General features: G+C 44.9%; 1 protein-coding gene across 1 annotated transcript in view; it reads left to right on the forward strand.

Annotated features, from left to right (window-relative positions):
- The window catches only part of CD109 (CD109 molecule), a 188,010-nt gene that overhangs the window by 28,265 nt on the left and 143,107 nt on the right, over positions 1 to 16,638 (forward strand). Inside the window, exon 6 of the mRNA XM_063442994.1 lies at positions 16,145 to 16,184. Within this exon, the coding sequence (XP_063299064.1) occupies positions 16,145 to 16,184 (40 nt within the window). The remainder of the gene's footprint in view (positions 1 to 16,144; positions 16,185 to 16,638) is intronic.

Genomic DNA, 16,638 nt, shown 5'->3' on the forward strand with positions numbered 1-16,638 from the left:
TCATTGAGGTGCAATGCCTTAAGGAATGAACTGGCAAATAAACAATACTACCCTTTAATATTAAGTGAACACAAATGTATTATTGACACTATAGTCCTGAATAGCTGTTTAGGCCCAGGCCCCCCTTATCTCCAGTTAAAAAAAAGTTATTTACTTAACTTTTTTCAGTGCTGCACAAGTGCAGTTGTTGCTGGCCTGCCCACGCTTCGCCCCTTAGCTGAGATCAAACTTGATGCTCTTAGCCAATCCAATGTTCTCCCATAGGAGGTTAACGCACATCCAAATCAATGCATTTCTATGAGAAACGTTCAGCGCCTCCATTTAGAGTGTGGTGAAACTGTACTTCAGTACTGCACATTGTGCAGCATTGACCCAGAAAGCACCTCTAGTGGCCGTCTGAGTGACTGCCACTAGAGGTGTCCCAAGGCAGATATGTAAATACTGCCTTTTCTCTAAAAAGTCAGTGTTTAAATTAGCAAGCCTACAGGAACATGTTATACTCACCAGAATAACTATATTAAGCTGTAGTTGTTCTGTTCTATACCATAGTATCCCTATACATGTGTTTTAAAAATAAAATCCTGTAGTTTAGGTCTGACAGTTTTATTTCAGGCTCTCCTGTAAAGAGACACTATAGGCACCCAGACCACTTCATCTTATTGAAGTGGCCTGGTTGCAGTGTCCCTAACCCCCTTAGTCCTGCAATATAAAACATTTCCGTTTTAGAGAAACTCAATGTTTACATTGCAGTACTAAGACGGCCTCTTGTGGCATCAGAGAAACCCCCACAGAAAAGCATAAAGACAATGCTTTATCACGAGGAAGTCCTAATGCCTTGACGTGGCAGGTGAGCTTACACTTGAATGGCCATAAGATTGATACTAAAAAAAACTTCCAGTTATTTAAATGTGCATATGGATTTGAGATAGTGTGCAAGTAACTTTTTTCTTTAAATTATATTTTGTGTATATGTGCACTATAGTAATTGCTGCAACACAGGAATAGTGGAAGTTTGAGCGCAGGGCTTAATTGTAAATTTGTGTTTGCTTTTGTATCACAGCAATGTTACAATGCTGTCACCCACCAAATGTGTTCTCTATTAATGTATAATAAGTGTGAAGGGGTTTAGAAAGATACTCCTCTGTCTCATTAGAGATTTTGCCTTCTTGCTAATAAACAGCAAGGTGAATTGTTTGTGCAGGACTAGCCTAAGAGGCTTTGCCTTAAAGTGGCAGGTGAGCTTACAATTTAATGACCATTGGAGTAGTACTAAAAAACCTCCACTTATTTTTATATGCATTGGTATTTGGGATAGAGCACAAGTAACTTTTTTCTTTGGTTTTTATACCGTAAATAAGCTTGATCATACATAAATAAACAGTGTGGTTTATGTGCTAATAGAATGTAAATATCACAATATAGGCAATTATAATATGTCCTACACACAGGATTGGATTGTAACTGCATCATAGTTCTACAATTGACATCTGTGGGAAATTGGCATTCAAGCATTAGAGATTTACTCATAGAACGACTATCCCAAAGGGATGATAAAATAGTCACAGGATATTTGGTTATTCATTGCCAACAATGAGCATAGAGATACCATAACCAACACAAGCAGAAATAAAATAAAATAAAATATATACAGGTGATACTCGAAAAATTAGAATATCGTGCAAAAGTTCATTTATTTCAGTAATGCAACGTAAAAGGGGAAACTAATATATGAGATAGACACATTACATGCAAAGCAAGATAGTTCAAGCCATGATTTGTCATAAGTGCGATGATTATGTCTTATAGCTAGTGATGTCGCGAACACGAAATTTTCGGTTCGCGAACGGCGAACGGGAACTTCCACAAACGTTTGCGAACCGGGCGAACCGCCATTGACTTCAATGGGCAGGCGAATTTTAAAACCCACAGGGACTTTTTCTGGCCACAAAAGTGATGGAAAAGTTGTTTCAAGGGGACTAACACCTGGACTGTGGCATGCCGGAGGGGGATCCATGGCAAAACTCCCATGGAAAATTACACAGTTGATGCAGAGTCTGGTTTTAATACATAAAGGGCAGAAATCACCTAACATTCCTAAATCACAATGGATATGGATTGACACCTGACATATGACATATTGACACCTTGACATATGGATTGACACCATGACATATGGATTGACACCTGTCCTCAGAGACCCTGATACACACTGACACAGAGCAGAATAGGGACTGTTCCCCCTACATAGGGTCACTTGGCAGGTATGGATTGACTCAGAGACCATGATACACACTGACACAGAGCAGAATAGAGACTGTTCCCCCTACATAGGGTCACTTGGCAGATATGGCGTGGTCGTGGGAGGAGGAGGATGACTTTCACCTCTTCCCCTGTTAGATTACCGTTGTGCTGTGACATCACCCTTATACGCTGTGTAAAGCATACTTTTTAATTTATTTTGCAAATGCTGCATCCTTTCCGACTTGTTGTAATTCGGTAACATTTCCGCCACTGTCTGCTTATACCGGGGGTCTAGTAGCGTGGACACCCAGCACAGGTCGTTCTCCTTCAGCCTTTTTATACGAGGGTCCCTCAACAGGCACGACAGCATGAAAGACCCCATTTGCAACAGGTTGGATGCCGAGCTACTCATTTCTCGTTCCTCCTCCTCACACAGAGCAGAATAGGGACTGTTCCCCCTATCTTGGCAGATATGGATTGACACCTGTCCTCAAAGCCCCTGATACACACTGACACAGAGCAGAATAGGGACTTTTCCCCCTACATAGGGTCACTTGGCAGGTATGGATTGACACCTGTCCTCAGAGACCATGATACACACGGACACAGAGCAGAATAGGGACTATTCCCCCTACATAGGGTCACTTGGCAGGTATGGATTGACACCTGTCCTCAGAGACCATGATACACACTGCCAAAGAGCAGAATAGAGACTGTTACCCCTACATAGAGTCACTTGGCAGATATGGATTGACACCTGTCTTTAAAGCCCCTGATACACACTGACAAAGAGCAGAATAGAGACTGTTCCCCCTACATAGGGTCACTTGGCAGGTATGGATTGACACCTGTCCTCAGAGACCATGATACACACTGACAAAGAGCAGAATAGAGACTGTTCCCCCTACATAGGGTCACTTGGCAGGTATGGATTGACACCTGTCCTCAGAGACCATGATACACACTGCCAAAGAGCAGAATAGAGACTGTTACCCCTACATAGGGTCACTTGGCAGATATGGCGTGGTCGTGGGGGGAGGAGGATGACTTTCACCTCTTCCCCTGTTACATTCCCGTTGTGCTGTGACATCACCCTTATACGCTGTGTAAAGCATACTTTTTAATTTATTTCGCAAATGCTGCATCCTTTCTGACTTGTAATTCGGTAACATTTCTGCCACTGTCTGCTTATACCGGGGATCTAGTAGTGTGGACACCCAGCACAGGTCGTTCTCCTTCAGCCTTTTTATACGAGGGTCCCTCAACAGGCACGACAGCATGAAAGACCCCATTTGCACAAGGTTGGATGCCGAGCTACTCATTTACCGTTCCTCCTCCTCACACAGAGCAGAATAGGGACTGTTCCCCCTACATAGGGTCACTTGGCAGATATGGATTGACACCTGTCCTCAAAGCCCCTGATACACACTGACACAGAGCAGAATAGGGACTGTTCTCCCTACATATGTTCACTTGGCAGGTATGGATTGACACCTGTCCTCAAAGCCCCTGATACACACTGACACAGAGCAGTATAGAGACTGTTCCCCCTACATAGGGTCACTTGGCAGGTATGGATTGACACCTGTCCTCAGAGACCATGATACACACTGACACAGAGCAGAATAGAGACTGTTCCCCTTACATAGGGTCACTTGGCAGGTATGGATTGACACCTGTCCTCAGGGACCCTGATACACACTGACACAGAGCAGAATAGAGACTGTTCCCCCTACATAGGGTCACTTGGCAGGTATGGATTGACACCTGTCCTCAGAGACCATGATACACACTGACAAAGAGCAGAATAGAGACTGTTCCCCCTACATAGGGTCACTTGGCAGGTATGGATTGACACCTGTCCTCAGAGACCATGATACACACTGCCAAAGAGCAGAATAGAGACTGTTACCCCTACATAGGGTCACTTGGCAGATATGGCGTGGTCGTGGGGGGAGGAGGATGACTTTCACCTCTTCCCCTGTTACATTCCCGTTGTGCTGTGACATCACCCTTATACGCTGTGTAAAGCATACTTTTTAATTTATTTTGCAAATGCTGCATCCTTTCTGACTTGTAATTCGGTAACATTTCTGCCACTGTCTGCTTATACCGGGGATCTAGTAGTGTGGACACCCAGCACAGGTCGTTCTCCTTCAGCCTTTTTATACGAGGGTCCCTCAACAGGCACGACAGCATGAAAGACCCCATTTGCACAAGGTTGGATGCCGAGCTACTCATTTACCGTTCCTCCTCCTCACACAGAGCAGAATAGGGACTGTTCCCCCTACATAGGGTCACTTGGCAGATATGGATTGACACCTGTCCTCAAAGCCCCTGATACACACTGACACAGAGCAGAATAGGGACTGTTCTCCCTACATATGTTCACTTGGCAGGTATGGATTGACACCTGTCCTCAAAGCCCCTGATACACACTGACACAGAGCAGTATAGAGACTGTTCCCCCTACATAGGGTCACTTGGCAGGTATGGATTGACACCTGTCCTCAGAGACCATGATACACACTGACACAGAGCAGAATAGAGACTGTTCCCCTTACATAGGGTCACTTGGCAGGTATGGATTGACACCTGTCCTCAGGGACCCTGATACACACTGACACAGAGCAGAATAGGGACTGTTCCCCCTACATAGGGTCACTTGGCAGGTATGGATTGACACCTGTCCTCAGAGACCATGATAGACACTGACACAGAGCAGAATAGGGACTGTTCCCCCTACATAGCATCACTTGGCAGGTATGGATTGACACCTGTCCTCAGAGACCATGATACACACTGACACAGAGCAGAATAGAGACTGTTCCCCTTACATAGGGTCACTTGGCAGGTATGGATTGACACCTATCCTAAGGATCCCTGATACACACTGACTCGGAGCAGAATAGGGACTGTTCCCCCTACATAGGGTCACTATGTACCTATTTTTTGGTTTGGTTTTTGAAGCCACAGTGCAGCACCAGAGGGCCTAAAAATTAGGCATGTATACATGCCTGAAAAATTAGGTATTGTTGCAGCCGCTGCTGTAGCTGCGGCCATAAAAAATTATGTTTGTTTCCCAGGCAGAAAGTGCCCTAAAACATTGCGGCTTGAACCCTAGTTGGTGGCGGAAAAGTCATGCAAGTCAACCGGCATTCAGAGCTAAAATACAGCAGCGTGTGGACCATTTTTAGCCCAAGGCAGCTCATCTCATCAGGCCTTTTTTAGTCGAATGTATCGCCCAGTGTCAGTCCCTTCGGGATCCATCCCTCATTCATCTTAATAAAGGTGAGGTAATCTAGACTTTTTTGACCTAGGCGACTTCTCTTCTCAGTGACAATACCTCCTGCTGCACTGAAGGTCCTTTCTGACAGGACACTTGAAGCGGGGCAGGCCAGAAGTTCTATCGCAAATTGGGATAGCTCAGGCCACAGGTCAAGCCTGCACACCCAGTAGTCAAGGGGTTCATCGCTCCTCAGAGTGTCGATATCTGCAGTTAAGGCGAGGTAGTCTGCTATCTGTCGGTCGAGTCGTTCTCTGAGGGTGGATCCCGAAGGGCTGTGGCGATGCGTAGGACTTATAAAAGCTCTGCATGTCCTCCATCAACAACACGTCTTTAAAGCGTCCTGTCCTTGCCGTCGTGGTCATGGGAGGATGAGGAGGATGACTTCCACCTCTTCCCCTGTTAGATTCCCGTTGTGCTGTGACATCACCCTTATACGCTGTGTAAAGCATACTTTTTAATTTATTTTACAAATGCTGCATCCTTTCCGACTTGTTGTAATTCGGTAACATTTCCGCCACGTTCTGCTTATACCGGGGGTCTAGTAGCGTGGACACCCAGTACAGGTCGTTCTCCTTCAGCCTTTTTATACGAGGGTCCTTCAACAGGCAAGACAGCATGAAAGACCCCATTTGCACAAGGTTGGATGCTGAGCTACTCATTTCCCCTTCCTCCTCCTCAGTGATGTCAATGAAGGTATGTTCTTCCCCCCAGCCACGTACAACACCACGGTACCAGATAGGTGACAACAAGCACCCTGGGATGCCTGTTGTGGTTGGTCTTCCTCCTCCTCCTCAAAGCCACATTCCTCCTCTGACTCCTCTTCCTCACAATCCTCTTTCCAAACGTTGCCGCAGGTCCAGCAAGCGATGCTGATAAGGCTGTTTCTGGTGGTGATGGTGACCACAACTCTTCCTCTTCCTCTTCATGCTCATCTACGGCCTGATCCAGCACTCTTCGAAGGGCACACTCCAGGAAGAAAACAAATGGTATGATGTCGCTGATGGTGCCTTCGTTGCGACTGACTAGGTTTGTCACCTCCTCAAAAGGACGCATGAGCCTACAGGCATTGCGCATGAGCGTCCAGTAACGTGGCAAAAAAATTCCCAACTCCCCAGAGGCTGTCCTAGCACCCCGTTCATACAAATATTCATTAACGGCTTTTTCTTGTTGGAGCAGGCGGTCGAACATTAGGAGTGTTGAATTCCAACGTGTCGGGCTGTCGCAAATCAAGCGCCTCACTGGCATGTTGTTTCGCCGCTGGATATCGGCAAAGTGCGCCATGGCCGTGTAGGAACGCCTGAAATGGCCACACACCTTCCTGGCCTGCTTCAGGACGTCCTGTAAGCCTGTGTACTTAAGCACAAAGCGTTGTACGATCAGATTACACACATGTGCCATGCACGTCAACTTGCCCAACTTCAATGCCGCTAACAAATTTTTTCCGTTGTCACAAACCAATTTGCCGATATCCAGTTGCTGCGTAGTCAGCCACTTTTCCACCTGTGCGTTCAGGGCGGACAGGAGTGCTTGTCCGGTGTGACTCTCTGCTTTCAAGCAAGTCAAACCCAAGATGGCGTGACACTGCTTTATCCGGAATGTGGAATAGTACCGGGGAGCTGGGGGGGGTGCCGTTGATGTGGAGCAAGACGCAGCAGCAGAAGAGGACTCAGCCGAGGAGGTTATGGAAGAGGATGGAGTAGGAGGAGTAGAGGAGGTGGCAGCAGGCCTGCCTGCAAGTCGTGGCGGTGTCACCAACTCCTCTGCAGAGCCAAGCATTCCATGCTTGGCAGCCGTCAGCAGGTTTACCCAATGTGCAGTGTAGGTGATATACCTGCCCTGACCATGCTTTGCAGACCAGGTATCAGTGGTCAGATGGACCCTTGCCCCAACACTGTGTGCCAGACATGCCATTACTTCCTTTTGCACAATCGAGTACAGGTTGGGGATTGCCTTTTGTGCAAAGAAATTTCGTCCGGGTACCTTCCACTGCGGTGTCCCAATAGCTACAAATTTGTTGAATGCCTCAGACTCCACCAGCTTGTATGGTAAAAGCTGGCGGGCTTATAGTTCGGACAAGCCAGCTGTCAGACGCTGGGCAAGGGGGTGACTTTCTGACATTGGCTTCTTACGCTCAAACATGTCCTTGACAGACACATGACTGTGGGCAGATGAGCAGGAACTGCTCAAGGCGGGAGACGGAGTGGCGGATGGTTGAGAGGGGGCAAGGAGGACAGCAGTGGTTGACGTGGCTGAAGATGCTGGACCAGGAGGAGGATGGCGACTCAGAGTTTGTGTGCTGCTTGTACTCATGTGTTGATCCCATAGGCGTTTGTGATGTGCCATCATGTGCCTACGCAAAGCAGTTGTACCTAGGTGGGTGTTGGACTTTCCACGACTTAGTTTCTTTTGGCACAGGTTGCAAATGGCATCACTGTTGTCAGAGGCAGACACACAAAAAAAATTCCACACTGCTGAGCTCTGCAATGACGGCATTCTGGTGGTGGACACAGCATGTGTTGATTGGCGTGCTGTCGGGCTGACCCTGCGTGCCGATGCATGCTGTCTGACTGTGCCACTAGCTCCTTGCGACGACCTCCCCCTGCTTCCAACTCTTCTCCTCCTCCCCCTCTCTGTCTCCCCATCTGAACTTTTGCCCTGTTCTTCTTCTTGCCGAGCGGGCACCCACGTGACATCCATGGACGCATCGTAATCATCAACCGCTTCACTTGTATCTGACAACTCAGCAAAGGAAGCAGCAGCGGGTACAACATCATCATCATCACTCGGTACGTCCATGTGTGTAATGCTGCCTGCCTGAGACATATCCCTGTTATCTACATCCTCTGGCAATAATGGTTGCGCATCACTCATTTCTTCAAACGGATGTGTGAATAACTCCTCTGACATACCAAGTAAAGCGGCTGTGGTGCTAGTTTTGGTGGTGTCGGCAGGCGGGTGAATGGTATCTTGAGAGGTGCCTGAAGCTAAGCCGGCACGCACACACTCGCTACATCCCCAATACACACTATGCCCCCTATGCACCCACTCTCTACACCCCTAGCACGATATGCTTTCCTGGTGTTTTTGTCCTCTGGTATCCCACTTATTGAGACACCAGAGACAAGTGAAAAGCAAACACAGCGCAAGCATGTTATTAAATTTGCTTGCGCTGCGCAGACCAAATACAGGGCCTTTTTCTCATGCTAGAGCTCTGCAGCAGGGCTCTGCGCATTGAACTAACATGCTCACTTTAAAAGGGGGTGTGTTTGTCCTTAGTGATGACAAAACACCCCCTCTCTGGCCCCACCCCCTTCTCAGGGGGCCGCTGTGATTGAAAAATGCCTGGGCCGAATTTTTTTCCCAGTCCGGCCCTGGTTGGGACGATGGAAATCAGCAGCATATATCAGTTATATACCACAACCAGAACATGAATTGAGATTAGTATTTAAAGGTTTAGCTTTGTAACGTGTATGTCATAAAGTTTATTTGTTTACATCAACTTTTTCTCTCTTTTATTACAGGCCTAGCACCATAGGCTTGCGCAGCCTATTGCATTAGGGTGTGCACCCTAAAGCACAAACACACACCGCATGTATGTATATATATATATATTTGTTTTGTTTTGTTTTATATATATATATATATACATATACATACATACACACACACACACACACTGCTGTGTGTGTGTGTGTGTGTGTGTGTGCTGTTAGTGCGCTGTGTGAGGGTGCTGGTAGTGTGCTATGTGGGTGAGGGTGTTGTTAGTGTGTTGTGTGTGAGGGTGCGGTTTGTGTGTGAGGGTGCTGGTAGTGTGCTGTGTGTGAGGGTGTGTTAGGGTCCTGTTAGTGTGCTGTGTGAGGGTGCTGTTTGTCTGATGTGTGATATGTGTGTGTGTGTGTGTGTGTGGGTGGGTGCTGTTTGTGTCGTGTATTTGTGAGTGTGCTGTTTGTGTGAGGGTGCTGTGTGTGTGAGGGTGCTGTTAGTGTACTGTGTGTGAGAGTGTTGTGTGTGTGACGGTGCTGTATGTGTGCTGTGTGTGTGAGGGTGCTGTATGTGCGCTGTGTGTGTGCTGTAGTAAATATCCCCCCTCCCTTCTTACCTTATGATAGGGAGGGGAGATCCTTGCTGCCATGTGCCATCCCTGGCGGTCCAGTGTAGAGAATACTCTAGCCTGCGGGGCTAGAGTTCACTCTCGCGAGATCTGAGCGTTGCCACGGCAATGCTCAGATCTCGCGAGAGGAACCTGGCAAAGCTTCTGTCTAGAGCTCCCCGGGTCCTCTCCTGCCTCCCTCTATGCTGCTGTGGGCCGGTGAGGTAGATCTCCCCGCTGGCCCATGGAGGCTTAGAGCAGAGCCGGCACTCAAATAGTGCCGGCTCTGCATGAGCTTACAGGGGAGATCCGGAGATCTCTCCTGCCGGCAGGGGTCAAGTCCTGGGGAATAAAGTGTAAGAACTCTCCCAAGATTCCCACCCCCCAAAAAAAAATAATATACACTCGTGTATATATACGTGCACACACACACTGACACACACACATATATATATACGCGTACACACACACATACACACACACATACACTCACAGACACACACACATACACTTACAGACACACACATACTCTGACACACACCACACATACATTCACAGACACACACACTCACACAGACACACACTCACATACTCAGACACACACATACTTAGACACACACACACTCACAGACATACTTAGACATACACACAGACATACTTAGACACACACACACACAGACATACTTAGATACACACACAGACATACTTAGATACACACACAGACATACTTAGACACACACAGGGCTGCCATCAGAAATTTTGGGGCCCCTGACAAAGCACAAGGTCTGGGCCCCCCCCACCCGACCCCTCCGTCCCGGGCCCGCCCACGCCCTACCTAGTCCGCTGACAATGATGCGGGACTGAATGTGGTGTGTATAGTGTAAGTGAATTAGAATGTGTGTAATGGATGTAGTGTTTGTGTGTATTAGATACTGTTTGTGCAGTGAATGCAGAGTGTGTTAGTGTAGCAGATGCAGTGTGTATAGTAAACGCAGAGTGTGTTTGAGTAGTGGATGTAGTGTGTGTACAGTGATGTAGTGTGTGTTTGTGTAGTGGATGTAGTGTTTGTATGTACTAGATGAAATGTGTTTAGTGGATGCAGTGTCTGTAGTTGATGTAGTGTGTGTATTAGACGCAGTGTCTGTGTATAGTGAATGCAGAGTGTTTCAATTTGTGGTGGATGTAGTGTGTGTACTGTGAATACAGGATGTTTGTGTAGTGGATGCTGTGTGTACAGTTAATGCAGAGTGTGTGTCGTATAGTGAATGCAGAGTGTGTGCATAGTTTAGTGAATGCAGAGTGTGTGCATAGTTTAGTGAATGCAGAGTGTGTGCATAGTTTAGTGAATGCAGAGTGTGTGTTAGTGTGTAATGAATGCAGAGTGTGTGTTAGTGTGTAGTGAATGCAGAGTGTGTCAGTGTAATGAATGTAGTGTGTGTGTTAGTGCAGCGAATGCAGAGTGTTTGTAAATGTGTAGTGAATGCAGAGTGTGTGTTAATGTGTAGTGAATGCAGAGGGTGTGTTAGTGTGTAGCGGATGCAGAGTGTGTGTTAGTGTAGTGAATGCAGAGTGTTAATGTGTAGTGAATGCAGAGTGTGTTTGAGTAGTGGATGTAGTGTGTGTACAGTGATGTAGTGTGTGTTTGTGTAGTGGATGTAGTGTTTGTATGTACTAGATTAAATGTGTTTAGTGGATGCAGTGTCTGTAGTGGATGTAGTGTGTGTATTAGACACAGTGTCTGTGTATAGTGAATGCAGAATGTTTCAATTTGTGGTGGATGTAGTGTGTGTACTGTGAATACAGGATGTTTGTGTAGTGGATGCTGTGTGTACAGGTGATGCAGAGTGTATGTTAGTGTAGTGAATGCAGAGTGTGTGTCAGTATAGTGAATCCAGAGTGTGTGCATAGTTTAGTGAATGCAGAGTGTGTGTTAGTGTGTAATAAATGCAGAGTGTGTGTTAGGGTGTAGTGAATGCAGAGTGTGTCAGTGTAATGAATGTAGTGTGTGTGTAAATTTGTAGTGAATGCAGAGTGTGTGTTAATGTGTAGTGAATGCAGAGAGTGTGTTAGTGTAGTGAATGCAGAGAGTGTGTTAGTGTAGTGAATGCAGAGAGTGTGTTAGTGTAGTGAATGCAGAGAGTGTGTTAGTGTAGTGAATGCAGAGAGTGTGTTAATGTGTAGTGAAAGCAGAGAGTGTGTTAATGTGTAGTGAATGCAGAGAGTGTGTTAGTGTAGTGAATGCAGAGAGTGTGTTAGTGTAGTGAATGCAGAGAGTGTGTTAATGTGTAGTGAATGCAGAGAGTGTGTTAATGTGTAGTGAATGCAGAGAGTGTGTTAGTGTGTAGCGGATGCAGAGTCTGTGTTAGTGTAGTGAATGCAGAGAGTGTGTTAGTGTGTAGCGGATGCACAGTGTGTGTTAGTGTAGTGAATGCAGAGTGTGTTAGTGTGTAGCGGATGCAGAGTGTGTGTTAGTGTAGTGAATGCAGAGTGTGGTAATGTGTAGCGAATGCAGAGTGTGTGTCAGTATAGTGGATGCAGTGAGTGTGTTAGTGTGTAGTGTATGCAGAGTGCATGTTGTATTAGTGAATGCAGTGTGTGTATTGTATTAGTGTATGCACTGTGTGTGTTAGTGTATGCAGTGTGTGTGTTTGTGTATGCAGTGTGTGTTGTGTCAGTGTATGCAGTGTGTGTTGTGTTAGTGTATGCAGTGTGTTGTGTCAGTGTATGCAGAGTGTGTGTTGTGTCAGTGTATGCAGTGTGTGTGTGTTGTGTCAGTGTATGCAGTGTGTGTGTGTTGTGTCAGTGTATGCAGTGTGTGTGTGTTGTGTCAGTGTATGCAGTGTGTGTGTGTTGTGTTAGTGTATGCGGTGTGTGTGTTGTGTTAGTGTATGCGTTGTGTCAGTGTATGTGGTGTGTGTGTTGTGTTAGTGTATGCGGTGTGTGTGTTGTGTCAGTGTATGCAGAGTGTGTGTTGTGTTAGTGTATGCGGTGAGTGTGTTGTGTCAATGTATGCAAAGTGTGGGTTGTGTAAGTGTATGCAGTGTGTGTTGTGTCAGTGCATGCAGAGTGTGTTGTGTCAGTGTATGCAGAGTGTGTGATGTGTTAGTGTATGCAGTGTGTGTTGTGTTGGTATGTGCAGTGTGTGTGTTGTGTCAGTGTATGTAGTGTGTGTTAGTGTATGTAGTGTGTGTGTGTTGTGTCAGTGTATGCAGTGTGTGTGTTGTGTCAGTGTATGTAGTGTGTGTGTAAATTTGCAATGAGGAGGGAGAGGGGGGGTCATTTTAACATTATTTAAAACAACAACAAAAAAAAATTAATTAATTAAATTGTTTCTCCCCCCTCCCTGCTTACCTGTGTCTAGGGAGGGGGGAGATTCCATCCCCGGTGGTCCGGTGGCATGGTGGGGCCCCCCGGCTCCCTGTTACCGCAGAGGGGGCCCAGGCCTCCAGCTTCTCCTCTTCTCTCCTCCAATAACTCTCGCGAGACCCGCGGAGCGTTGCCATGGCAACCGGGTCTCGCGAGAGTTATTAGCCGGGAGGAGAAGAGAAGAGGCTGGAGGCCTGGGCCCCCTCTGCGGTAACAGGGAGCAGGGGGCCCGCGGCTGCACACATAGATCGCGATATTCGCGATCTATGTGTGCAGGGAGGGAAAGTGGGGCCCAGGACTGCCAGAGCAGTCCGGGCCCCCCAGGGCCGCCGGGCCCGTGACAACTGTCACGGTTGTCACCCCCTGATGGCGGCCCTGCCACATACACACACAGACATACTTAGACACACACACAGACATACTTAGACACACACACAGACATACTTAGACACACACACACACACACACACACAGACATACTTAGATACACACACACACACAGACATACTTAGATACACACACAGACATACTTAGACACACACACACACAGACATACTTAGATACACACACAGACATACTTAGACACACACACACACACACAGACTTACTTAGACACACACACACACACACACGCTTAGACACACACACACACACATACTTAGACACACACACACACACACAGAGACACTCACAAATTATTATTTTTTTAATTAAAAATTGTCCACCCAGCCTCCCTACCTGGAGTGCTGGCGTGGACTTGTCCCTGGGGTCCAGTGGGTCGGGTGCCGGTCTCCATCTCAGCCGCGGCGAGGGAGCTGTGTGCTGTCTGCTTCCTCTCACCGCGCGGGCTGTCTGCTGTAGCTGGGAGCCGGAATATGACGTCATATTCCGGCTCCGGCATCAGCAAACGGCGCGCGGCGAGAGGAAGCAGACAGCACACAGCTCTCTCGCCGCGGCTGAGATGGAGACCGGCGGGGGGGGGGGGGTCCATTACCTCTTGCCCTCCCCCCCATGACAGGGGGAACTCGGGGGGAACTCGGAGGGCATTTGGGGGTGGCAGAGTGCCTGCAGGAACGCGTGGGAACCTGCAGGACTCACAGGCGTGCCGCGGCCCACCCCGTGCGCACGCCTATGCCTAGCACGCCACAACTGACTTGTGTTTACTTCTAATTATATATTATTGTATTCATTATTATGGCTTGTGTGCCTGACTACAATTATAATATAGCTGCAGCATATTACACATTTTAGGTTGTGTGTGTGTATGTATGTATATATATATATACATATATATACATACATACATACATACATATATAAAACTAGTTGTTGGTCGGCAGTTTAAAGATGCCTCTTTGGGTGAGCACCCTTTATTTCTTTTTATGAAAAACTCTTGGCCAATTTAAAAGTCCAGTAACTACTGGAACTGCTATTAAAATTAGAAAAGACCTGATTCACATTAAAAAAAAAAAGATAAAAAGAAAAGTGACAAATTAAAAATGAACACTCTTTCACCTATGGAGAGCTCGGTGCAGAATGAACTTGCAAGGCAAGTAAAGTCTTTATAAGGCTTCCCCACACAATGTCAACTCTGACAGACAAGTCTAATTTCTGTGCCATCATTTTATTAGTGACTGGGTAGCGATAGCGGATGCTAACGGTTTAATAGACATGTCTCCACTCGTGGCATGGCAGCTGGAGGTATAAGGGAAGTATTAAACCTCCCTTATAGAAGTATGGGGGTCGTATTGACCTCCATATGCTTTATTTTTTTGATGCACATTTATTGACGGATTTATTTCAAGCAGAGCAGTCGTTTTTCAAGTTTAGCTGCCTGAATTTTGGCTAGGATTAAATCTAGCCGAAATACAATAAAAACTATTGGCAAATGTATCGACTGATTTCAACAGATAGCATTTAATTGAGGCCATCGTTGAATCCAGCAGTTGCTTAGGCTTCCAGTTATGTGTTTGTTTTTTTTTACTGGAAGATCATTTAAAACAGTTGTTTACATATTATATAATATTTAAACAACTGTTTTAAATTATTTTCCAGCAAAAAACAAACACATAACTGAAAAAAAAAAATGATTATATATAATCATTATATATATTATATATAAATCTCCTGAACTATCCACAATGTTAACAGGAACCATATTTGTGTGTCTTCTTCTAAATGATCAGAAAATTAAGTCAGTATGGTCAGTACTTTGTTTCTGACAGGTATCGTACAACATTATGGAATAGATAAAGGCACAGAACAACAATTAGTGTATTAGCAGTGATAATAATGATAATTTATTTATGATAGAAGATTTAATATTTGAATAAAACAATAATCAACAAGGAGTCTGTATTACCATGGTTGGCATTAGTCATCATAGAACATTAGAACAAGGAGAAAACACAAGACAGCTGTTTATTCTGTTTGGATATGTACAGTGTCCTATTAAAATTATTGGCAAAAGATGGTTGAAATCAAATATGGCAAGCATCTATTCCAAAATACTAACACTATATAAAATATGTTAGACTCAGATTAATGATTGGATGGATGAGGTGAACTGATTAAATCTGTTTTATGATTCAGATTTTTATTTTTTTATTAGTAACATTTTTTATATTTACACATTTTTGTGGATCTAAATAAGCCCCAAAAAGGGGTTGCTTACATTCTATAGCCATAAACAACAGTAATTTTCCCTACTACGATTTACTTGCAATACATATCTGGTTTTGCTTTGCTAATTTAAAAAAAAAAAAAAAAAAAGAAATCCACAAAATTCTAATATCTCAAAAGAAAAACAATAAAATACTTAACTAAAAGTAGTCCGACTTCACTTGTAAATATTCTTGTGTTGGGAGTGAATCAATTGCAAAGCCATTCCAGTATTTTACAGTTTTGAGCTACAAGTAACACTGATATTTTGGATTAAAATGTTATTTGCAACACATTAATCTTGTCATGTTTTAATAGAAATGGGTAATATCTAGATATTGGACTGTCAATTATATGTATGAAATAATTCAACAAACACTGGGTCAGATATCTATCATGGCTGGAAAAACAAACAATGAATTATTGTGGATTTTATGTACTTATGGAAAAATGTTTTTTACCAAAAACAAATAATAGTTTAAATGTGTTTCCCACAGGAGCAATATCATTATCAAACCTTCACAGTGATGGAATACGGCAAGTACACATTTCTTGATTTTACTTCCTTGATATTAATTAGGTTTTATGAAATGTTTGTGAAGACTAGCTCATCAACAAAGATATGTGAGTTCCCATGCAGGCTGTAGTGTTACCAGGTATGGCAAAGGTCTGAATGAAATTGAACTAAGACTAGAAAAGAACATCTAAAAAGTACACAACGAGAACACTATCTCGGTTTTAAATATTTACTTGACCTATATCATGGTATAATGCAAAATAATAGAATGGCAATAAATAACATTAGGTGCAATACAATGTCAATTATTTCACACTCAGTATTATAGTGGAATGGTTAAATGTGTAAATGTGGGTTTGAGGTAGAGGGGAATATTTAATAATTAGGGTTTACAACTAGCTGGATATGTTAAGGTTTGGTTAAAAAAAAAATAGGAAGTGCATACTCATTTATTGATTGTAGGTTTAGGAGAAG

This window comes from Pelobates fuscus, chromosome 2, assembly GCF_036172605.1.
Source record: "Pelobates fuscus isolate aPelFus1 chromosome 2, aPelFus1.pri, whole genome shotgun sequence".
In the NCBI taxonomy this organism is placed as follows: domain Eukaryota; kingdom Metazoa; phylum Chordata; class Amphibia; order Anura; family Pelobatidae; genus Pelobates; species Pelobates fuscus.